This window comes from Lycium barbarum, chromosome 7 (genome assembly GCF_019175385.1).
Source record: "Lycium barbarum isolate Lr01 chromosome 7, ASM1917538v2, whole genome shotgun sequence".
Classification (NCBI taxonomy): domain Eukaryota; kingdom Viridiplantae; phylum Streptophyta; class Magnoliopsida; order Solanales; family Solanaceae; genus Lycium; species Lycium barbarum.
Window position 1 is genome coordinate 116,589,056 of NC_083343.1, and position 25,497 is coordinate 116,614,552.

General features: G+C 36.5%; 2 protein-coding genes across 3 annotated transcripts; both read left to right on the top strand.

The window, feature by feature from the left end:
* Positions 1-9,009: 9,009 nt before the first annotated feature.
* On the top strand, positions 9,010-21,903 carry LOC132602474 (uncharacterized). Of its 2 annotated transcripts, none has more exons than XM_060315314.1 (8): positions 9,010-9,140; positions 9,224-9,324; positions 15,315-15,603; positions 17,358-17,602; positions 17,694-17,909; positions 18,001-18,305; positions 18,407-18,820; positions 21,627-21,903. In XM_060315314.1, exons 6-8 carry the CDS (start codon positions 18,129-18,131, stop codon positions 21,642-21,644), a joined length of 609 nt encoding a protein of 202 aa, XP_060171297.1. In that variant the 5' UTR covers positions 9,010-9,140; positions 9,224-9,324; positions 15,315-15,603; positions 17,358-17,602; positions 17,694-17,909; positions 18,001-18,128; the 3' UTR covers positions 21,645-21,903. The 2 variants fall into 2 exon arrangements, with proteins under 2 accessions (XP_060171297.1, XP_060171298.1); XM_060315315.1 differs by having other exon boundaries at positions 21,630-21,903.
* LOC132601805 (uncharacterized) lies at positions 11,347-14,937 on the top strand. Its single transcript, XM_060314868.1, has 4 exons — positions 11,347-13,553; positions 13,637-13,900; positions 14,017-14,104; positions 14,194-14,937. The coding sequence occupies exons 1-4, from the start codon at positions 11,347-11,349 to the stop codon at positions 14,935-14,937; spliced, it is 3,303 nt and encodes a 1,100-aa protein (XP_060170851.1).
* Positions 21,904-25,497: the final 3,594 nt, after the last annotated feature.

Here is a 25,497-nt window from a genome sequence, read left to right on the forward strand (position 1 = left end):
GATGTTGTCTCCAGATCTGAACACTGAGTGATTAAGACTGTTTGTTTTTCAACATCTAAATGTGCATAATGTATTTTTTTAAACATTTGTAAGTGTGTGTGTGTGTCTATATATATATATATATAATTAATAAAATTATTATTTGATAAGAAATGAAACATTTATGTTTGCTAAGGAGGGTGGAGATGTTTTGTAGTGATGGTGGTGGTGATAATTGTGATGGTGAGGTGGTTGATATTAGTGATGGTAGAGATGCTTTGTAGTGGGGGTTGGGAGGGTGAAGGTGGTAGTGGTTGACAGTGGTGGTGGGGGGTTTTGTGCCTGGGGGTGGTGGTTGTGATGGCAGAGGTGGTTAGTAGTGGTATGGTAGGGTTGGAGGTGCGGAGAGTGGGTGAGGTGGATGGTGGGTGGGGGGGGAGGGTTGACAATTGTAGAGGGATGGGTGGTAGGGTGGGGGTTGGGAGGGAGGATGGGTGAGGGCGTGTCACGATCCAATTTCACTAAGTCGTGTGGGCACCTACCTTTCCCACCTCGGTGGGCGAACCCTTAACCCAACATTCACAAATAATAGAAAATAGCGGAAGAAAGTCAAATAACGTAAGTCTCACTGATATAATATAAATAAGTGCGGAAGTAAATGAAATCCACCCCAGTATCTGGTCTAGTCATACAAGAGCATCTAAACTAAATACTATAAGTCTGAGTAATAACACATAAATAGTCTTAAAATCATGTCTCGGAATGGAAGTAAGACATAATAATAGGAAGAGTCTTTGCGCGGCGAACGTCCTCATGCTCACCCTAAAGAGACTCGAATCAGCAATCCCCGAATATCAGCCATTAGTGGTAGAAGAAGATCCAGCATGGTACTCTGCATTCATATAAAAAAAATACAGCAAGTGCAGGTCAGTACAAACAACAAGTACTGGTAGGTATCAAAGGCCGACTAAGACTACCTAACATATATAAAGACAATAAAGCAAGATAAACACGTAAAACAACAAGGTACAAGTACACAAGAATCCATATCCACAGTACCACTCATCACCTATGTTACAACATCCAAACCCAACTGCACCAACTATTAGTCGAACCATTCCGAACCAGTATATCCCATTTATATCACAACAAGTCATCACCTATGTAATAGCAGCTAAACTCAACTGTGCCAAGTCTCATTATAACCATTTCGAACCAGACTATTACCATCATATCACAGAAAACCAAGGGGTACACTGCAATGCAATAATGTATGAGTGATGAATGCAATGCATATGCAGTCTTTGTACAACATGTCCTGGACGAAATACCTTCACGTCTCGGCGATCATGACCCATAGGGACCCACGAAGTCCATGTACCACTCATCCCGAAAATGACCTCGGTGATGAACACTCACCTCGAGCATCGAGCACTCATTCGTTCCCGATAAGAGACCTCGGGAAACGTACACTCATTTCGCTTCAGTAAATGACCTAAGATCATGGACTCTCATCTCTCTTTTACGCTCTCCGGCAAAGACCTCGGAGGCTACACTCTCTCACTTATCATTATCAGTACCATAACAATGCAATATCAATGTAACATGGAAATGAGTATGAATACAATGCAGTGTAATATCAACAACAAATTCAATCCCAAACAGTACCGCACATAGCACACAAGTAATATCAATAATAAGGCTACACAATAAGCCACAATGTAATCACAATTCTCATCTCAATATACATCAAGTAAAATACCGCAATATCATAGCCATGTTTTATTACTAATTACCAATATTCGATGTCTCAATGTGGCAACGAGCCAATAAGTAAATAGAACAAGACAAGTCAATAACGCAATGGGGTGGCTAGCCCCCAAATCAAACAACAAGGCTCAACCCAAGACAATATCGACCCAACTTCATACCCGAAGGTTTACATGCATTCTCCGACAATATCATCTAAACATACGTTTCGCTAATCGAAGTCTCACCATAAGGTAAACCGTAACCTACCTGAAAAGCCGAACATCAAAGTATCCAATAGTCAAACCTTAGTCATGCCCTTCCTTTGAGGCTCGAGATAATGGAAGTCTAATCATATCCGAATCATGAAATTAGAATCAAGAAGAAATATCATTAAACCCTTACTTCTATTTCAAAACCCAAATCTCAACATATGGAATGGGGTTTATGAACTAAAAATATGAAATTAGGAATCTATAGATCTCAACATGAAAATAATATTCTAGGTGATCAATTCCCATCAATTAGAATCTAGAAGAACTCATAAATCACTTAAATTCGGAGTCTAGGCAAAACCCCAAATTTGGGTACAAACCCTAACTTCCAATTTCATAAATTACACACTAGTAAGGAAGGACTCATGCAATAATAGTTTCTAATCATCAATTTCATGCTTAATGAAGCTAACCCAATCAATAGATCAAGATTTAGTAGCCTAGAATGAAGAACCCACAAAATCCTCTTTCAATTAACCATTTCTTCAGGAAATTAGCATGTTTAATGGATTCCTAAGGTGATTAATGGAATATGGAATAGCAATGAAGATGTAAGGACTTACCATAATGATTTTCCCCCAAGAAATGCCTTGAACTGCTCTCAATAGTTCTATTTTTGGAGTGGTATTGAATGAAGGACTTAAGGCTTTTAACACACATTTAATGAATCTAACTGCCCGTCACCCGCTTATGCGGTCATTAGACCACTTCTGTGTTCCTGCCCAAGATATACAAGGACGCTACAGTGGCAGGGCCACCGCTACTACGGTCCTGGTGCCGCTAAAGTCGGACACCAGACACCAGAATTTCCCAAGTTTCATCACTCAACCCGAAATTCTGACTATTACCCTAGACCATCTGCTCACAAACCATATATGTAGACATACATAGACATACGCTAGGAACGCACTCATGGCGTCATAATTCTCAACAAATGTCTCGTTGACTAAGTCAATCCCTTTACCTCATAACCAACTTCCCAACTCATGTCCCAAAATGCACTCGAGTATATTGGGAACCGAACTAAATATACACACAAGTTCTAAAATACCATCCAGACCTCTCAAATCGACGGATTATCGAAAAAGGTCTGTTTACCCAAAAGTCAACTTTGAGTCAACTCTTTTCGGTTTAAGCTCAAATTTCCCACAAAGTCACCCAAATCATATCCAAATACCTCGAGAAACGTGTCAAGAGTCCCCTAGAATCAAATATGAGCTAAAAAATCTTGGGAAAGGGTCAAAAGCATCGAAAAAGCAATAACGACCAAACAGGTCGCTACAAGGCAATGGTGGTTAATAGTGATGGTTGTGATGACAGATGTTGTTAGTAGTGGTGGCGTGGGGTGGGTGGGTGGTAGGTGGGGCGGGGTGGGTGGTGGGGTTGGGGTTGGAGGGGTGTAGAGTGGTGGTCGAGTGCTGAAGTGGTGAGTAGGGGTGGGGTGGCGGTGGGTAGGGGTATGGTTGGAGGAGGTGGGTGGGATTGGGAGAGTGGAGTGGGTGGTAAAAATTATACATACAGAAATACCTTTTAATGATAATAAGACTCTGTTCAAGATCTTAATCATTAAGACCTATTCAGACCAAATAAATGGTTAGATCTTAATGTAAACAGATGCACTTAATGGCCTAAGGTCAGAACCATTTAGATTCAGACCTCCATTAAGTGCAAGCAAATGAGGCCTTCCTCAGGGTCTGGACTTTTTCTTATAGTTCAATGTTCTATTATATTTTAGTCTAGAATAATTTGAACATCTTTTTCATCTACTCTGCCTATGTGAGGTAATGCTTCGCTATATCCTCAGTTTGAAGTTCGAAAGGACTTTGAGGGTATTAAAATTTGTAGTGGATCTTGTGTAACACTCCGTAAATCCGAGTCAGGTGTGAATGTACTAAATGAGAAGTAATATGACATTTTAGGCATATGAAGTCCTATCAAGATGAGTTTGGATAGACATAGTTAATTTAAGATCAAGACCAAGTAGTGAAGTTTGTAAGAGTTCTCAAACTCATCTAAGTTTCGGTAGGTCATCCTTGTAGGCCAATTGCATGAAAATTTGTTGAGGATTTGGGAAAACTTCCTCTAATATAAGTTGTAGATCATTGAAATAACTTTCCAACAATATAAAGTGGAGCTTGAACGAACTTGTGAGAAAAATGTTATGCCTATTTTACTGAAGCCTGTCTGGGATGCCGGCTGAGATACGACCGCAAACTCAGAATGCGACGCTGCAAACTCAGGATGCGAGTCGCATTTTGGCCAAATTTTGAAAGTTTCTCTAGTGAATTTTCATTCAGAATGCGGCCCGTATGCATCCACAAACTCGAGATGCGATCGCATACTCATCGTAGCATACTCAACCGGGAAAATCTTGTATAAAAACGTGATTTTCATGAAATTTCCAAACCCACTTCATTCTTGACCAACTTTTTGAGGATAAAAGACCCTAAAAATTCTCCAAACCTTACAAGGTGAATTCGTAATCATCTTATGATTAAACTATATCAATGTTACAAGAATTAACACTAGTTCATCTTCCAAAAACCCTAGATTCTTGAAACCCAAGAAAGAGAAGAAGAAGGGACGTTTGGGGGCCTTTGAGGTTCCTTCATAAAGGTATGATTCTTGACTTTTATGATATTATTGAAAGGTTTTAGACTAGTGTAAGTTATCCTATGGGATTAGAATCCTTGAATGATTCATGAAGTGTTCAAGAACACGTTCTAGACATGAAAACTCCAGTTTTTCTATAAAGGGGTGTATGGGTAGAATTAGATTAAAGATCTAATCTTTCTCATCTAAAACCATTGTAGTGTGATTTTAGAACCTTGGAAATTACGTTTGAGCAGGATTGAGGTATGTCTATATTTCAAAACTCGTCTTTTCAAATATGTCTACCTGTGAAGTACGTTTATATTGTGAAAGCATGTTTGTATTTGAGAATCCTTCCTTGATTATTTGTACAAGTTAAACCCTAGTTTGGTGGTTGTTCTTTGTTGAACTTGTTTTTGAACTAAAAGATAACAATTGAACAAGTTCATGCGCGTGTAGGGTCAAGCCCGCATCGAACCTTAAATGAATTAAACTCTTCCAATAAACATGTTTTGCCTGTTACGGGATGATTGAACTTATTTCTAAAAGACTGAAATTTCAAATGTGTTGTGAAATTGAATAGATGATTGGAACATGATTTCTAAACAGAATGTGACATTAAATACCTCTATTGTGAGAAGATGGTCTGAGAAGTGAATTCGGCTATAAGTCATGATTTATGATTCGATTATATGTCATTATTGTAATTGTTTGTGTTTGAGCCAGTATGTGCAGGCTGTGCTAGTCCCGAGGATGATTAGCATTATGGATCCTAACGTATCGATACGATTATTACTGTATCAGTACAGAGGATGATTGACCTCCGAGGGGTGTAGACCGGTGCATCTATTGCTATGCTAGTCCAGAAGATGATTAGCCTCCGTGGTTTTCTAACCCAGAGTATCGATTGATTGATTTGCCTGTAAGTGGCTTGTTTCATATCTTTGTTGCCTAGGAGTGGCTTGTGGAAACCTTGAGTTCGTAAATGAAACACATAATGATGTGAACGGTAACATAAGTGGAACTTGATATCTTCATGTATGTTGACTCTTATTGGTGATTTCCCTAGTTTATTGGCTTACTTATTCTCTGGAGTTCGAACTGTTCTTTTGATATCTTTTTATTGATTTTACTACTACGTTGGTTTTATTAACTATTGCCCCTTAGCAACTTACTGAGTACCCAGTACTCAAGCATATCATTATTGTTTTTTATGGTGTGTTATGTAACACAGAAGAGCAGGCTCGCGAGACACGTGCGACTTAGGAGAACTTGCTGCTTTTGAGACTATTCGGTGAGCCCACATGATTGTTCGTGGGGCACCATTCTATCTTTATTTTACTTTTTTTATTTTCCGAGTTGTGTCCCTCTGAGTTCGACATTTATTTCATTATCTTAGAAGCTCCATAGATAGACGTTATTAAGGTGGGTAGTTGTTGAAGTAATTGTTGACTCATTGAGTATTGCTACATTTCTTGATGATGCTTTTATATTAGACTTCCGTTGATGTCATTTTATAATGGTGATTATGAGCTAACTAGCTATAGATAACTTGTTGAAGTAATTGACGAAGGATTATTAAAAAGGAACATGATGCGTTTTGATTCATAAGGTGCTTCCGGTGTTATCCATAGCATCAGATGCCTGTTATGTCCATGGTCGGGTTTGGGGCGTGACAAGGTTGATATCATAGCCTAGGTTTAAATGTGTCCTAGGATTTGTCTATGTATGTGGAGATTGTTATGGTTCGCTTCTACGCAGGTAAGGCATAAAAGTTACTACGAGGTTGTTGGTGATCTAATTGGATTTAGTATTTTTTTAGAGTCACCACCTAATTTATTATGGAAAACTAGGAAAATCGGGTTTAAAATATTTTGCAAAAATAAGTAAAAAACTTTTGGACCAAAGTTCGAGGTAACGGTTCTGTTGATCCCCTAGGGAAGGTTTTACACGCCCTAATATTAAAGATCCGTAGAATACGGTTGACCTATGAGCTTCAATGTGTGATTAGTGTATTTATTTGTTCAAAAGTGTTTAATTTTCCGCAAAATGTCATTTCATTTCATATCATAATTTCAAGAAAATATTTGGCAAAAATTCCCCTTATAAAAGGGGTTTTGGGTTTTGAAAATCCACGTAAATGTTCAACTCACTTTATTGCCGGACGAGGACACACCCGAGATTTCTCCCGAGTAGAGTCGCTACCATTCTAATCCTAATAAGATGAGTTTAGTTATTACGGGTTTTTTATTTTTTTAAGAAAATATGGAGTATTAGCCTATATTTATACATAGGTATATATATAAGAATAAAAAAAAAAGTCTTTTTAGGTCCAAATCATTTTTATTAAAGCCCATAAAGTCTAACCATTTCCACAGTCCAACAATCCATCATACCTCCGTTTGGTCCAAGTGTATATCCTTTTGTTTTTAATCTCTTTGTTTTTGGGCTTCCAAGCCCAAATCAACCCTTATCTTCCTTATCAGAATTTTTTTGGTTACGGCCCATTTCCAATTGTTTTTTTTTGAAACGTACCAATTCTTTTCCAAACGTCCAAACCAAAAGCAATTTCCTGAGCTTTGCTGAGAACTAATTTCATCATAGTTTTAGTTCTAGAAAAACGTCAAACAGCTGCCTTTAGAGTCACAAATGAAGTACCAAAAGCTTCACTATTTTACCCCTTTTTTTTTTGAAGAAAAAAGACATTTGGCCATTACTCTTTTCTTTTGATCTTAGAAAAAATCCCAGTTGTTACACTCTTCGCCAAAACAGTGTTACTTGAAATAATTTGGAATTTTTTTATCTAAGTTTGATTTACCATGTGAAAAACAATTGCTCGTTATCCCAGTTTTTTTTAAAAAAGAAAAAAAGGTTTGACGACTTAAGGCACTAAATGTTGATTTCCTAGGTTCTGTACATGCACAGGGTTCCAATATTTTTTGCAAGAGTTTTACAAATACACATTCATGAACACATATGACAAATAAAGGAAGAAATTCAGGCTGCTGGGCCTACCAAGCCCATCAGTAAACTATTTTCACCGATAGTTGGGCCTTCAAATAATTATAGCTTCCATTTCCAATTCTTCAGCGGACTCGATCAAAAAGAGTGGTTGGGCCTCTGGGCCACTAGGTTTAACAGAAAGGTGGCCTAAATGGCCCAGGTTGAATCTCATAGCACAAAGGGATAAAGATTAGTAAGTGTCTAAGTATTTTAGAATTAGAGTGTAGACAATTCATGTTCAAATACATTGAAAGTTAGGCAGGTATATATAACTAGGAAGATAGAAATAATTTGAGAAGAAAACTAATCCAGGCTCAACTTAGCAAAGTCAAAACACATTAGGCCAAGCACTGATCATACTCAACATCTAAGAGGAAAGCCTAACAGCAAATAGAGAGAGAATAGGCCCAAAATCAAATAAGCTTGCAACAGCCAATCATAGAATTTTTATACAAATGATATGCTTCAAGTATACATGGATACATTCAGCCTTATGTCTATGAGGATATAGAGTGTATGTTCTCTGTATACTTTGGCATACTACCCAATATTCAAGGAAGAAAAATAATGTACTAGGAAGAGATGAGGGGAAAAATTATTAAAGACTCCTTTTAAACACATGTGAGCCAATCAGTAACAAAATTAAAGCCCAGAACCAAAGAGCAAATAGGCAAGTTTATGAGGTAAATCTCTTAAGCAAAAACTAAATGGAAAAAACTAAACTAATGATCCTTTACCATCACTAGCCTACATACCATGATTTTACACACTTATGGAGAGATAAAAAACAGCTCAAAAAGGGAAAGCTCTTGCCCCCTTTGTTCCTAATGCCACACAAGATCCAAGGGGTTTCCAAGAACCCCATGCATGGTAGACACTAGGGAGGGTTTGAGCTTCATCCCCAAGTGTTGTTTTTCCTCTCCACTTATGTGTTAGGCTCACAGTACTTTGGGAAATGAAGTGTGTAAAGGGCATCAAAAAAAAACATCCACCTAATTCATATGTCTAGGCAGGAATTTTAACAGATTTAGATACATTCACTACAAGAAACAAGATTTATTGTGGCGACATCTAGTGGCGACAGTATTAGCTGCCACAATAGTTACATATTCAGTGGCGACAAATAATGTCGCTGCAGAAGCTAAATATTTAGTGGCGAGCTATAATAGGTCGCCATTAATAGTTGTCCCTAATTCTGTAATTTTCCATTCCCGCTAATATCAAAATTTTGCCTTCATTTTTTTAGTGGCAACTTGTAAATAGTCACCCCTGAATATCTTTTGTGGCGACCTGGTCGCTGCAAATAGTCTAATTTAATTTTAAAATAGAAAGAAAGTGAAAAGTAGAAAGCAACAGCTTATAGTCGTCTTTCTTGTTTATTCCTCCATATCTGTACAAAGGTTTTCTCCTTCTCAGTTGAAAATTCTTCAAATTTTCACTACTCAATTCGCTCAAATCTCTTAAATCTGTATGCTAATACCACAAAATGTGACCATATTTTAGAGACCCAAAAGCCCTAAGTAAAAATTGTGACTCCATCAGGTACGTGCTCAAATTCCTTTTCTATGGTACATATTTTTGGCAAATTTCACCTCCATTTCTTTAACCCATTCGAAAATCTATAGGAATCGAGTTATCTAAATCAGAAGAAAGTTAAAAGTTAGAAGTTTGAAGCTGCAAGTGTTTGAAGTTGTTTGGAGTTTTGAAGTTGTTCAAAGTTTTGAAGGTACCATTCATGTTTATCCCTATTTTTATTTTTCATATTTTGTCGATTCTCGATCTTGATAGTCATTTTTGAGTTATCTCTTTCAATGGGTAAGCTGGAAGTTTCTTTTTGAAATTCTAGGCCTTTTGATGTTATTATTGTGATTGGATGTTCATATTACATTGGGTATTTTGAATGTAGTGATTTATGCAGAGAAAAGAGCTTCTTTTAGATTAAATTTATCTGGGTTTTTAGCTTTGAAGATGTATTCTATTGGTTTTCAAGTATTGAGTTATAAGAAATTTATTGAAGTATTTAATATGCAGAACATGTACTTTTTTTTCTTAAAAGAGAGATTGGTAAAGGTAGTTTCCTTTGCTGCTTTATTTACTTCAGCCCAATATACTCTACTCTTTGGATTTTTTGTGTGTGTATGTGTAAGTTAGTAAATATGAAGGCAAACACGAATCGCTGCATTTCCCCTTCATTTTTAAATGTTGATAAAGCAGTTAATGTCCTTATTTATATTTTCAAATATCCCGAAGTTGCATATGCATCAAACTATTTATTGATTAAATCGTATTGAGTTTCGAAAAGGCTGTATTCATGTGATACTGCCTTGTCAAGAGACTCCCTGATGTTTAAACAATGTACTGATACTTTTACATGATCTGAAAGATCAAATAATCTCATTCTCACAGCTTATTAGATAATATGGACGTTATAACTCGATTTGTGGTGCATCAGATGAGTTTGCGGTTGACAGTTTATTAAATGTTGTATACGCTGAAGTAATGCCGTGATTTTGTTCAAAAACTAAGTATTGATTTCCGATTCTTCTTGTACATTAAACAAGCTCGAAACAACGGTTTTGGTTTTTAGAGATAGAATTTAGTATTGATGAAGCATGTCCTAAAGAACACTTTTTAGTGAGATCTAAGCGAATCTAATTTGGTCATTTCCTTGGAGGTAATAAGATTTGGTATAAGCATTTTCCTTTTGCATTTAGTGAAAAAATTTAAAAACCCTCCTAGTTGTAGAAGACCAACTGTGTTTGCATAATTTCACTTTGAATACTGGTAGATACTGTTGGCATGAGGCTTGAAAAGATAAAACATGTATCTCGTTTGAAAGTTTGTTTTTTCTCTAAGAAACTGCCTCTTTGTGTTTTTACATGTGATGATATCCAAGTCCTGATCAAAGTAGTTCTGCATTGTCTTTCTTACTCAAAAACTTTTTCCATCACCCTGCCTGCTGTCATGTTGCTCTAAACTACTGCAATTAGATGGTTGCACCTAGGATCTTGAAACTGTTATTAAATAGGTGTTGCACTCTGAGATTCTAACTGCTGCCATGTTTTTTGTTACAAGCAAGCTGGGCAAGTCCTCTATTGTTGACACTCGTTTGGGATAAGATTGTCACTTGCATAGCTTTTGCCTTGCTGCTACTGTTGTGAACTGCTGAACCTGGAGATTCTTGCTGCATTTTAATTACCATTTGAGCATAATAACTTGTGCCTTTTTGAAAGGTTCAGCTAGTCTACTATGAACTGTGGCTCTTTGTTGTTTGCTATGAACTATTGCTACTTTGATAAAAACAAATGCTACACTTTGAGGGGCAATTAGCTGCCTGCTGGTTTTGTTCTGTAAAAATAATAGATACTACATTCGATAGGCTTGCCATACCTGTGGTTTAAATGGCCACCATGTTTGGTACATGTTGTTTTCCTTTAAAGAAAACATTGGCTGCACTTGGAGTTATACTAGTGGTTGTTGTATATTGTCTACTGCATGATTTATTGATCATATTCCTCGTAAATTATATTAATCACAATTATTCTTCTGATAATTGGAATGCACCTCTCATATAAAGTAGAGTATGTTTTAGTTATGAATATATTAGTTTTTTAAATATGAAGTTTATATTGACTTATTCATGCTGACGCCTTTGCATAGGCCTCTTCTTAGACTTTTCCACTGTTTATCATTATGAAAAATCTAATTAATTAATTAATTTATTCCTTTTTTTGTTGAAAAATAGGAAATGGATAAAAGTTGGTTGAATATTAGGAATAGAGTTGACCAAAGGTATAGAGGTGGAGTAGAAAGCTTTCTTAATTGGGCATTCAGTCAACCCGGGGTGAGCACTATTATTCGATGTCCTTGTAAAGGGTGTATGAACACCGTGTTCAAGCTAAGGATTAATGTAAGAGGAGACTTGTTGAACAAGGGCTTCTGGGATTCTTATAAAGTGTGGGACTTGCATGGAGAAGTGTTAGTTAGAGTTGATGATGAAGTCGAAGATGATAGCATTGAAGAGGATAATATTACTGAAATGATTCACGATGCTTGCGGATATATGAATGTGGAGGATAATACTAATTCTTCTGAGGGCAATGAAGAGCCAAATATGCATGCAACAAAGTTCTACAAATTGTTAGAAAATGCTCAAACAGAACTTTATCCTGGTTGCACAAAAGTCTCAAAGTTGTCTTTTGTTGTTAAATTACTTCACTTGAAGTGTCTTAACCATTGGAGCAACAAATCAATGGATGAGTTGTTGAGCTTCTTTAAAGAAGTTCTTCCTGAGGGGTCATTTGTACCCAAATCTTTTTATGAAGCGAAGAAAGTTCTTTGTGACCTAGGCTTGGGGTACACCAAAATAGATGCATGTCAGAATGATTGTATTTTATATTGGCACGATTATGTCAATGCCCAATCATGTCCGAAGTGTGGTAAGTCTAGATGGAAGTCAGAAGGACACAAAGGCAAGAAAGTAGCTCATAAAGTATTGCGACATTTTCCAATCAAACCAAGGCTTCAGCGATTATACATGGAAAAAGAGACGGCAAAGAAGATGAGGTGGCACAAGGAAGAAAATATTGATGATGGTGTCTTGCGGCATCCATCCGACTCAATAGAATGGAAATCTTTCAATGAGCGCCATCCTACTTTTTCAACTGAGTTAAGAAATGTTAGATTAGGTTTAGCAAGTGATGGGTTCCAACCTTATGGGAATATGAGTTCCAATCATAGTATTTGGCCTGTCGTACTAGTTACATATAATTTTCCACCATGGGATTGCATGAAAAATCCATATTTCATGATGACACTTCTTATTCCAGGCCCTAAGTGTCCAGGCAATGATATTGATGTATACTTACAACCAATGATTGAAGAGTTGAAAGAACTATGGGACGGGGTGGAGACTTATGATGCACACTCAAAATCTAATTTTCTTATGCGTGTGGCTCTCCTGTGGACGATTAATGACTTTCCTGCATATGGGAACCTTTCAGGATGGTCAACCAAAGGCAAGCTTGCATGCCCTTGTTTCCATAAAGACACACAATCAGTTTCCTTACATAATAAGTTATGTTATATGGGTCATCGTCGCTTCCTTCCCATAAACCATCCATGGCGTAGAAACAGGGTGTTATTTGATGGGAAAGTGGAAATGGGGGCTGCACCTAGCCCTTTAACAGGTGATGGAGCACTTATGCAATTACAAGATTTGGGCAATGTGACTTATGGTAAAGTGCAAAAGCGAAAGCGTAATGTTTCTAACAATGCCTATAATTGGAGGAAGAAAAGTATCTTTTTTCAATTGCCTTATTGGAAGAATCTTATGTTGCGACATAACCTTGATGTGATGCATATAGAAAGAAATGTGTCCGATAATATTTTATCAACTGTGATGAATATGGTTGGAAAGACAAAGGACACGTTGAAAAGTAGATATGATTTGGTGGACCTTGGAATCAGGCAAGGATTGCATCCAATTGAGGATGGGGACAATATTTTGTTACCGGCGGCATGCTATGCATTGTCCATACAAGAGAAGTTGAAGGTATGTGATTTCTTAGCTAATTTGAAGGTTCCAGATGCCTTTTCATCAAACATTTCAAGGTGTGTTAACATACTTGAGAAAAAGATACATGGATTGAAGTGTCACAATCATCATGTATTATTACAAGGCATTTTTCCAGTAGCTATACATGGTTTGTTGCCTAAGGAAGTCTGTGAACCAATTATAGCCTTAGCCAAATTTTTCAAGAATCTATACTCTAAGTGCTTGACAATTGAAGATCTTGATATCCTAGAGGCTGAAATTCCTATCATATTGTGCAAACTTCAAATGGTTTTTCTTCCGGTGTTCTTTGATGTCATGATTCATTTGACAATTCACTTGGCAATAGAGGCAAAGCTTGGTGGACCAGTTCAATATCGGGATATGTACCCTATTGAGAGGTAACGTGTCTTTCTATAATATAAATGCCACATATTTAGAATATCATATTCTATAATTATATTAATCAGAAATCTATATATAGGTATTTGCGAACACTTAAGTCATATGTACGCAACCTAGGTCGTCCAGAAGGTTCAATTGCAGAAGGTTATTTGGCAGAGGAAAGCCTCACATTTTGCTCACGATATTTAAAGAATATCTCAACCAAGTTCAATAAACCAACTAGAAATGACGATGGATCTAGGTCAAAAGGTGAGATGTCCTTCTTTAAAAACAGTGGGCAACCAAAAGGTGCTGCTACATATAGCAAGAAGCTACCTCATGATGAGTTCAACCAAGCATGCATGTATGTGCTTCAAAATTGTGAAGAGGTGTCGCAATTCTTGGAGTAAGTCTCTTATTTATTCCAAGATAATTTCACATTGAGACAATTCAATTAATCTTCATTAACACAAAATGTAGGGAATACACGAGAGAGATTGAAAGTCAAGGATCAATGAGAGCTCATAGGATGCATAACAATAAGTTTCTTGATTGGTTTCGTGCATGTGTAGGTGTTTACTTAGATGACACTTTTACCATTAGTGTAATTATCCCAAGGTGTTATATTGGTCATAATAGTGTTGTTTGTTTCTGTAGATATTTGTGTTATCTGCACAAGGATGCGCAAATGATGATCTCATAAGCTTAGCTGTCAGTCCTGACCCATTGGTTCATCGATATTCAACATTTATGGTGAATGGATTTAGATTTCAAACAAAAGAGCTTGTGAGAAAAACACAAAACAGTGGAGTTCTTGTTAGAGGAGATGATTCAGACCCTAATAAGGAGTATTATGGTGTATTAGAGGACATTTATGAGTTGTCTTATGTGGGGAACAGGAAAGTTTACCTATTCAAGTGTCATTGGTGTGATGTGGCTCGCCTAGGAAGAGGATATAAGATTGACAAATATGGTTTTACAAGTGTGAATACTCATTGTGCCTTGAATACAAATGAGCCATTTGTGTTGGCGTCTCAGTCCGAGCAAGTCTTTTACTTGAATGACATGGTCAATAAAGATTTGCTTGTTGTTGTAAAGACAAATCCTCGCGACCTTTTCAATATTCCTGAAGTTGAAGATGAAGCCTTACTTAACGAAGAAGTTTATCAACAAGAGGATGTTGAATGTAATATTTTGCGTACCAATGACCAAGAAACTGAGATTGAGGTGTCTTTACATAGGGATGATATTGAACCACAAACTGTTTTGCGTACCAATGACCAAGGAAATGAGGAAGATGATTTCATTAATGACAATGATATAGATGTATCCGAGAATGAAGAAGACGAAGAAGAGTTACTTGATGATAATGATGGAGAGGACAGTGATACATCCTCTTGAAGATAAAGAAGCAAAAACTGATGATATAGATGACTACATCTTGTTTTGAGAAGTTCTCTGTATTTTTGTTCTTATTAGGCTGACATGAAACTAAAAACCAAGATGTTTGTAGCTTTACTTTTATAGAAGTTCTTTGTATTTTTGTTCTTATTAGTTCTCTTTATAGATAGAATCAGTGTTTAAGTAAAACTAGTGGTTTACTGTTAACATTTTCATCAATGAAGGTACAGTTGTGAGCAAAATGTCCCACATTTTTATAAATGATTGATTTAATATTTTGCTTAATGAATTGATATTTTCTCCAACATATAAATATATATTTTATCATCTTTAATTTCTGATTGTGATACTTATCCTTTTTTAATCTGATGTTGCAGGAAATGAGAGGAACTAGACGAGGTAAAAGCGGGAGAGGCGGGACAGGCTGTGGACGTGGCAATTTTCGAGGACGTGGAAATTCTGGAACGACGCCTCAACCACAAATACAATCAATAGAGATTAACGAGGTACCTTTGGAGATAGGACAATCAAGTAACCCAAGTCAAGGAACTCTACAGTCCGGACAAATATCATGTAACCCTCTCCAAAGAACATCTCCAGAGACACAATCATCAAGGAATCTAGAAGAAAATGCATGCCCCTCTCCAGAGGCTAAAAATGGTGCAGGTTAGTTCTCTGTTATAGTCCTTCGTAAAAGGAGAATGACCTATTGTAAATCCTCCTTTAGGGTAGAGGGGGCTTGGAGAATGACCTTTGATTAATGGCAAGTGCATCTACGGGCTTTAACCGTTAGAGCCAGTAACTGTATAAAGAACTGGAGGTTTAAGACACATACATACATGCGTGGTTTCTCTCAGGGTTTTATATTTTCCCATGAACAAAGACATTCATCATCACATAACAATTATTATGGGGTAGACTTATTTTCCTGATCCTTTTCAAATGCTTATTTCTTCTCAGAATTATCCCTTAAATTTTCTGATCTTGAATTGTTTTGTTGCTCTATGGGATTATTTTTTCAGGGTGATTCTTGGATATGAATGTAGACGTAAATTTGGTCGCTCTAAGGTGGGGTTGTTCATTTTTGTTTGATTTGTTTCTTAAATTGATAATGTTACAATCTTTGCCTAAGAACTTGGTTTGCTTGGAGAGAAAAATCTCGCTAAGATTAAAGAAACCGTTTATTTTGAGAATGACTTGGTAAATTTTCGTGGTTTGTGTTTTTTATAAGGTTTCTCTGAGACCAGCAGAGCATTCTTTGGATTCTTAACTGTCAACCTTTTACCTTTCGTCTGAATTCGGAACATCTTGTCGTGAACCTTTATTTTTCTGTCCTCATTTCTTGGATCCAAAAGCACATAACTGAAAAGCATTACAAACCATCAAGAGCATGTGTTATTTGGTTTTCTTACCCAAAGGGAATGCAGAAACGAGCTAGAACCAAATTAAGTATTCAAAATGTACATATTTCACAAAAAAATAAATTGGTTACATTAAATTAACAAAGTACCAGCATCTACAGATCACCAAAGTTAGAAGAAACTTCAAAGTGAGTGCAGAGTTGACATATACACATGCACAAAATCTGACAGCCACATTAGCATCAGGCCAAGACTGAATCCATTCTTTACCCCAACAAATAAATGAGCACAAGAAAACCAACAAGTAAGAACATAAACTTGAGATTGCTATCTTCTTGTACTTGGGCTGTGTCTTGAGCATTACGAACATGTGGCCCGTGATATGCAGGAGTATATCCAAAAGGGTAATTTGATGTGGTAGGATACGCTGTCGGACCAGGAAATCCATGAAACTGGAAGCTGAGTAACCGAATCTTGCAGTTGCTGTGGGAAAAAAATCCTCCCAATCCTCCCATATGACCAAATCCTCCATGATTATGAAAATTATTTGGTTCAGGTTGAGGAGCAGTTTCAGGTCGTTGTCCTGCAGGTCTATTAGGAATTTCAAGGTCGGGGATTGGTTTTGATCTGGGATCAGTAGAAGTCCTTCCTCTTCGAGTGTCTCGTTAAAATCGGTTATTAACTAAATATGTACTAAGTCTAACTTCGACTGTCAAGGTTCTTCCTTCGTATGCCATCTCTTTACTATCTTTCTCTTTTCTTCTAATGTCGTATTGAAGGAAACCACCAACCATTTCATGACACTAATGCTAATAGTAACTTTTCTCATTAAATGTCTGCTACGCTTGAACCAGTCGAACCATACTTCAGAACCTGAATGTCTCCCTGTAATGTCATATGATTTAAAATCTGCATTGTAGAAAATCTTATATTCCCCCATATCTATTGAAATTCCGGCCAGAGCTGCCGGATAAATTCACTCTCTTTGTTAGTTAAGACTCTTTGTAGCTGATATATATTAAAATCAGTAGTGATGATATATTTGTTTTTGCTTTGCAGTTTCTCGCATCAATAAAAAGAGAGGAAGGGGAAAATATAAATCTAAAACAGTAGATATAAAAACTAAGTATGGAGGAAAAATCACAATAATGATTCCAGATGACATTGATAGAGTTGTGGGTTCCGGGGCTAGAGATATTGTTAATTACTCTGGTTTGATCATGAGGACCTATATCTCGTTCCAAGAGGGAAAATGGCAAAAGATTGTTTTGAAATACGGAGAAGCAATGTGGTTATAGGTCAAGGTAACAAATTACTGTCAATATTATATTTCCTTTAGATTCATGATTTATTCATATGATTATTATATCAAATATAATGTTACAATATGTTCAGAACAAATTTGAAGTTTGTGGCGGGCTGCGAGAGCATAAGTTGCAAGGCTTTGTGATAAGTAGTATGCAAAGGCTTTTTAGAGCATGGAAAGCTCGATTGCACACTGATTACCTCCGTTATTCTACTGATGAAGACAGATTGTCTCATCGACCTGAGGATGTTTAGTTGGAGGACTGGAAATACCTAGTAAAGTATTTTGGAAGTGAGGAATTCAAGGTAACTTAATAACCAGTATTTTGGAAGTTAGGAAATACAAAGTGTGTTTACTCTTTGAATAAAGTTATCCTGAACTCTTGACTTATTGCAGGTTGTCAGTGAGAGAAACAAAAGAAATAGGGCAAAGCAAATAACTAAGCATGCTTGTGGTACAAGGTCTTTTGCAGAAGTAGAAGAATCTACGGTGAAAATACTATTGTTCCCCTATTATAACATATAATGCTTTGTTATTTATATATTTATCTGCTTATAAATTTTCCCTATAAAACTATATTGTGGAGAGATCCTGTTTCTGGAGAAAAGGACACACTAGATAAAGTGTGGGAGATCCAACATACACATAAGAATGTTAACGGAGAACGGGTGTGGTTGGATTCAAAATCCCAACAAATTCATGTAACTCCCTAAAATCACTGCCTTATTATCTTTCCATCATATTACTTGCTACTTTCATATGTTTATTATGTCTTGGTGTAAATGATTATGCATGAATGTAGGTCCAGCTTCAGCAACTTGTTGTTGAACAACAATCTGAAGAGGTTGAGCATCCCATGACTAGAGAAGAGATGTATTCATCCATTCTTGGTCAGAGATCAGGCTATGTTTGTGGTTTTGGATATGGAAAGAAGCCTCCCAGAAAGACTCAAATGCAGCAGGCAAACATAGAAGCTAGCGTGTCTTCTGCGATGGAAATTATGCGTCAAGAGATGCAAGCTGATATGGACCGGAAGTTCCAAGAAGAACTGAACCGAAAGTTGCAAGAAGAAAATGAACAGATGGCTATCCACTTAAAAAGGGAGATGGAAGAAGATTTGCAAAAAAAATTGGAAGAGGAGCGTGCACACATGAGAGGAGAATTTGACAAGATGATCCAAGACCAAATGGCTGCTTTCATGACTAGAATTCTACAGGTACTTGCTCTTGCTCCTTCTTAACAATTTTTCTCCTTTCCTTGACAATTCTTCTTTCTTACTTTTGAAAATTATTTTGTGTCTTGCTCCATATAAGTTGTTGGCTAGTTCCTCTAAATCTGATTTTCTAGCAGAATTTTGTATTTCGTTGCTACTAAAGTTCTGTTACAATTTCAAGTTGCTGATTTTAGAAGTAACGTTCCTTCTTCTTGTCCTTTCCGATCGTTTAATGTGTTGGTTTATTAAAAGAGGGAGCAGTTTTTCCTGTGTTCCGTTAATTTTTTTTTTTACACCAGCAGCAACAAATGCTGCCTTTATGCACACCTTGTGGCAAACAATTTGTGTACCAACAGCAACAACCAAGGCTACAAAGTGTCGGCACCAGGCTGCTCCTCTGATGCTTGTCTGATAGAGGCCAGCATTAGTAGAACCTGCTGCTGCTGCCCTATTCTAACTCCCCTACCTGTTACACAAATCCTTGCAACACAACCAGTCCTCTATCAGTCCAACCTCCAGGCCTGCACACCCTTTGACACAACCTGCCTCTATCATAGGTGGTCTTTTTTTTTTTTTTTTGCATAAACACCAGCTGTTTTTTTTTTTTTTGCATAAACACCAGCTGTTACTGCATAAACAAATTGTTGGTTTTGTATTTCTTCTTGCATAAACACCAGCTGTACTGCAATCCGTGTACTCCCTCCTGGTTCACACCAACAACAATAGGTGCTGCATTTATGATGCTTCTATCATCAGTATCTGTGTACAGCTACCAGCTATATTTCCTGACTGTTGTAAACAGCATTGTTTGCACCTCATCATGACTGTTTACTCTCCTGGTGTACTTGAAAATTTCTTCAAAGTACACCAGATTGTGTAAAATTTGTCACTCAGCTGCTGCTTACCAACTGCTGCACATGGCAGTGCTGTTTTCCATCAGTACTATACCAGCAATCAACTCCACCTCTGCAACACATCATCTCCCCTATACCTAAAATCCGATTATCCACCCATAACAGTTGTAAATGAATGGTTCCATCAATCTGTATCTTCACGTCAAGCGTTTCCCACCCAAAAACCATATTTCCCATTTTGCCCCTGATCATGAAAAAACAGTCTTCATAGTCCAACCATGAGGTTCTCCATACAATATATTTGTAAATGATTGTATAAATCATTATCCATCATCCTGGCAGTCTTTTCGACCTAACAAACCATATTTCCCATCATCTTGGCAGTCTTCGGTAATGTAGTTTGTAGTTTTGCCATATTCTAATTTGTCTCTAATGCTCTTGCAATGGGTTGGATTTAACTGGAAACAGCTAATAACTGAATTTATGAAGAAAGAAGATATTAGCTATGTTCTGAGCCATCTTTGTGGCATTTTGAGCCAATTTGTGGCTTCATGCTTGGCTGCACCAGGAGAAAAGGTGTTCTTTGCTATACATAACTGCTAATGCTACTGCATCTTGAGGCATGACTGATTCTGGCATTTGTAACCCCATCCCAACGCTATACATAGATGTTGTTTGTGGTTGCTGTTTTCCTAGGATAATCTGGTTCATTTTGAATGTGTTGCTGATCATCAGTTTGCTGCCTTCTTTAAAGAGCATTCCTATATGCCATGATAGAAGCTGACTCTCACACTTTGTGTGATTGAGTTGCAGCTTTGGTTCAAAGAACACACAGATGCCATGCTGACTCTCACGCGTGTGTGTGATTGAGCTGCAGCTAGGCTCTGTTGGCTTAAGTCATTGCATAAAAATGAACAGGTTACTATACCTGATCAAGGCTTCTGTGTTTAAACAAATACTACACTAGACAAGGTTGTTGTTTTGATAGCTGCTGAGCCTTTCTGATCGTTCTGCTGGTGTATTATGTTGGCTGAAACTTGAGTAAGTTTGGTGTTGTTCTTGCACTGAAATGACTGCATTTTGTTAAAAAATGAATGCTGACTGCTCAGACAGCTGAGTAACTGTGCTGTTGCTGCCACAGTTTCAACTGCGCTGCAGCTGCTGAAACTGTGGTGCTGAAAGCCTGAATTGAAAACACCGAATTGAAAAAACCGAAACCGAACCGAACCAAACTTCAAAAAACCGAAACCGAAAGAACCGAACCGAACTAGTTTGGTTCGGTGTTTGGTGTCCACGTTCAAAACACCGAACCCGAAATAGTCAAACCGATGTATGAGAAAACCGAACCGAAGAACCGAACGCCCACCCCTAGATTTAAGTGTGGAATTTCTCTAGCGATTGCTACTAGTTGAGGTTATTTTCTAGCAATTACCCTTGCCATATTTTTTAGAAATTACCTTAAATTTAAGTGGTGAAATTGATGGAAAGAAGAAGCATACCAACTTGATCTCATAGCAATTTTGGGAACTGATAGACCCGTCCTATGTACACCACTAGTAGGAACTGATGTATATGTGCAGGTTTAGATTTTGTAACTCAATCATGATATTTGATACTAAATTTTAAATTTTGATGAGTATTGCATGGATATTAAAGATATGATAAAAAATATATTGCCACGATGGTATCTGTTGGGATTATGTTACACTATAGTTAGGCCTAAATACTTTTTCAATTTGGCTCATATTATCTTATACATATTTCTTGGATTTGCTTTCCTTGGAACTGAGTTACAACATGGTACAGTTTTGGTAAAGTAGATGAAGTATGAACCTTTATCTTTATAAAGTGTTGGAACTATTATGTCATTGAATTTTAGATTCTTATGTGCTCTAGTTTATTATTAGTGTTGGATTATGAGAACTTTCAAAGTGATCCCGTGTTTTTTTTAATAGCAGGGACAAGGTTCTTAAGCAATGGGGCTGCCCAAAGAGGACCTTCAAGGCGTGCAATGGAAGTTTTTGATCATATGTAATATGCATACAATGGAAGTTTTTGCTTTTGGATCATATGTAATATGCATACAACGGAAGTTTTTGATCATATGTAATATGCATACAATGGAAGTTTTTGCTTTTGAATCATATGTATATGCACACAATGAACCGAAGTACTATATATATGTACGTAATATATATGCAGTTGACTTTTAAGTAATGAAAGTATTTATAATATTCGGCTTGGGAATGCTTTTGTTGTTTGTTATTTGTTATTGAATACTTTTAGTAGCAGTATATTAATTTTAGACAATTCAATTGTCTATAGTAAATCTTCATGATTTAATTGTTTTTGGCTATTTTTATTGTTGCTAAAAGTTGTTTTTCAGCAACAAGATAAATGTTGCCACAAATGTTAGTAGTTTTTGTGGCGACTGTCCTCGCTCCTAAAAGTAACTTTTTAGTAGCAAGATTAAATCTGCCACTGATAGTACATTCAGTTTGTGACGACAAGCGTCGCTACTAGTAGTAATATTTAGTAGCGAGGACAAACTTGCCATTGATAGTCTACTGAGTTTTGTGGCGACCAAAGTCGCTACAAATATCACTTTTTAGTAGCGATATAAAAGTTTTTGCCGATAGTTCATTTGTTATTGTGGCGACAGAGGCGCCACTAAAGCTTTTATTCAGTGGCGACCAAGCCAATATCTGTGTTGTAGAATATTTTTTGTGGCATGCTTACTTACCTTTTGTGGCAATATATGTCGCTACAAATATCTTCTTATTGTGGCGACTACCTATTGTCGTCACAAAAAACCTTTAGTTATGGAACTACTACCAACGGAGGAAAGTCGCTGCTATAGGTTTTTAGTGGCGACTTATGGGGATTTTGTGGCGATTTGCGTCGCCACAATAAGGCAGATTTCTTGTAGTGATTATTATATCCTATTAAGTTGAAACAGGACCTATGCAAGGTTTAAGTATTTCTATTACTCGGTCAAGTCAAAAGCAGAAGATGAACCACAATTATGAATACAGAACCAATATGTCCAATAGTATCAGCACTTAACTAATTCAAAGAGGCATTCTCCAAACAAACACCATAAAACATACAAGTGAATTTAAGTAATGAATGATTAATCTTCAAAGAGAAACAATTAATGGCCATGAGGTGTCACACACAGATCATCAAATAAGTTGTAATCCCCAGAATTTGTTCATTTTCAATAAAGGCCAAGTTCTTTTAAAATCAATCTTCCATTTGTCAACATGAGAAAGTAGAACTGTTATATTTACTTAATAAGCCTTAATGTACTTAAGTGGACTGCCCTGATATCCATCTAATTATCCTTTGTAAAGGACTAGCACACACTTGTGCCAAAACACAAATTCTTAACACAAAGAAACAAACCAGAATCTGAAGCATATTTTGAAAATCCAGACAGATCAACTTCAATCCAAAACCCCTCTTCCTTTTTAAGACTTGTAAAAAAAGAATGCAAACAAGCACAAGGCAAAGTGAAAGAAGAAATGGCTAGATAAGCTAAGATTAAATACTTCATCTTAAGCAGTGTTCCAAAAAAAAGAACAACATGATTTTAGTTTTTTAAACAAAGTTCTGTATTAGTCTTCAAACCCCCTTTTTGAAAAATAGGACTTAATCTGAAAAACATTGCATATTCATTTATCTTTAAAATGTTGAGTGAATCAGACAAAGAGCACAAAAACTGGATTCAGACAAGAAAAAAGACATAACAACTATTCAGGAGCTAAGGTGAATCAAACATCAGACATGACCAGTTCTTAAACATGATAAAATACTCCAAACCTATTAAATGAGACTCATAACAATCAAATAAGGTGATGAACTTTAAACATGGTATGACCAATAACTTTGAATCCATCATATATTCAAGCCTATCTACTACCCCTTTTAATTATTTAGTTAGGTAATAAACCTCATCCTTACTTAATATCATGTGACAGTACCAAACCTTTCTCCTTTTTAGACTCAAATGATATGTACTTCTCAAGCTTATGAACTAAAAAGTAATTCAGGTTCAACACCATAAACAATGTCATACTTAGTTACATTTAAAGCCAACAGAATCCACAAGCTAAGGTGTTTAACAGACTAATCAAGGCATGCTGCTTAATTTAATAGTAGGTGATTTAGACTTAGTTAAATGCTACAATTTTCAAGGTTGAATCTTATCCAAACAAACTTATTTCATAAAAAGGGGACAAGCAGATTATAACTCAAGTCATCACTTCTTAATCAAAGGGCATATATATGTCTAATATGTTTAGACAGTTCATCAACAGGATACAAAGGTAAATAGGACATAATTAAACAGGTTTTGAGCTTTGTCATTCATGATTAACTTAGAACTAAATAAACTAAACCAAGTTAAGAACTTTAGACTCAATAAACTCATGACGAAACAGTTTTGAACAACACAGATCACATCTCAGACCAAGAAAGACCATAGTTTAACAAGATGACTTCAAGATAATGACTAAAACATATTTTCTTCATAAATTAGTGATTAGTGATTCATAATCTAATGAAATGACTCATTAGGAAGCTCCTAAGGCCTACATAGTCAACAAGTAAGTGTACACAGGCAAAATAACCACAAAACCAGGTGAAACAGTATTAAACTACAACAAACTATCATTACAAGACTAAAGACATTCTAAACAACCACAAACATCAAATGCCAACTCATACAAACAACTGAAATGTAAATGACTGAAAAATATAATAAATAAATAAATAAATAAATAGATTACCTATTTGATGTGCATCCCTAGTCGAGTATTTGAAATTGGAAGTTTTTAACTCTTTTTTCACCTCACAACTCAGCCACAAAACAAAGAAGAGACTCAAAATTTTTAACTTAGGACTCAAGATCACAGTTTCAAAGCAAAGTTGCCAAAACTAGAGAATCAAGTCCTTTTTTTTCATGAATATATCTCTATCTATGAATAAAAGTCCTCTCCCGTTTGAAAAGTTGGGGTTCTACAAATAGAACCCCTAAATTATAAAACCCTAAGTCCAAACGATGTGGAACTCTTCAGATTTTAACAATAACAAGCCATCATAAATCAAATCAACGGCTAAGAAAGTGAATACACAGATGAAAAGTCAGATTTAACCCCTAAAATATCGATCTTATCAGTTCCTCATGAACTAATAGCAACCCAAGATTCAAATTCACAAACAACCAAAAGTAATTAAAGATTCACAGATTTTGTGCAGTTGGATCGACTAAAAACAAAACAAAAAAGGTGAAATATACCGTGTTTGGACAACATGTGATTGCAAATATGCAAAACATTAAATGCATTACTCAAAACGGCCATACCAGACTTGATAAAGCATAGTACGTCTGAAATCTTGCCACAAATGAAAAGGAGACTCAGTCGCAGGTCCACCGCCTCCATGGCGGCGCTAGGGTTATGAAGAGAAAGGGGAGGGGGGGAGGAGGAGATGGGCCTGTTTGGCTGAGAAATGAAAAAGGAAAGGGCTTTGCCCTCTTTAATTGATCGATGGGCGGGGTCTGGTCTTGTTGGGCTAGACTCGGTCCATAAAAAAAAAGGTGGCCTGACCTTGCACACACACACACACATAATATATATATATATATATATATATATATATATATATATATATATAAGGGACAAAAATGCAAACTGATGAGTAGGTAAATATAAAATGAAATAAAGGGGTTGATTTATTTTAATTAAAATTAAACAATCAATTAATTTAAAAACATAACTGATTTTCACAAAAATGTATTGGATTTAAAAGTATGGCCTTAAT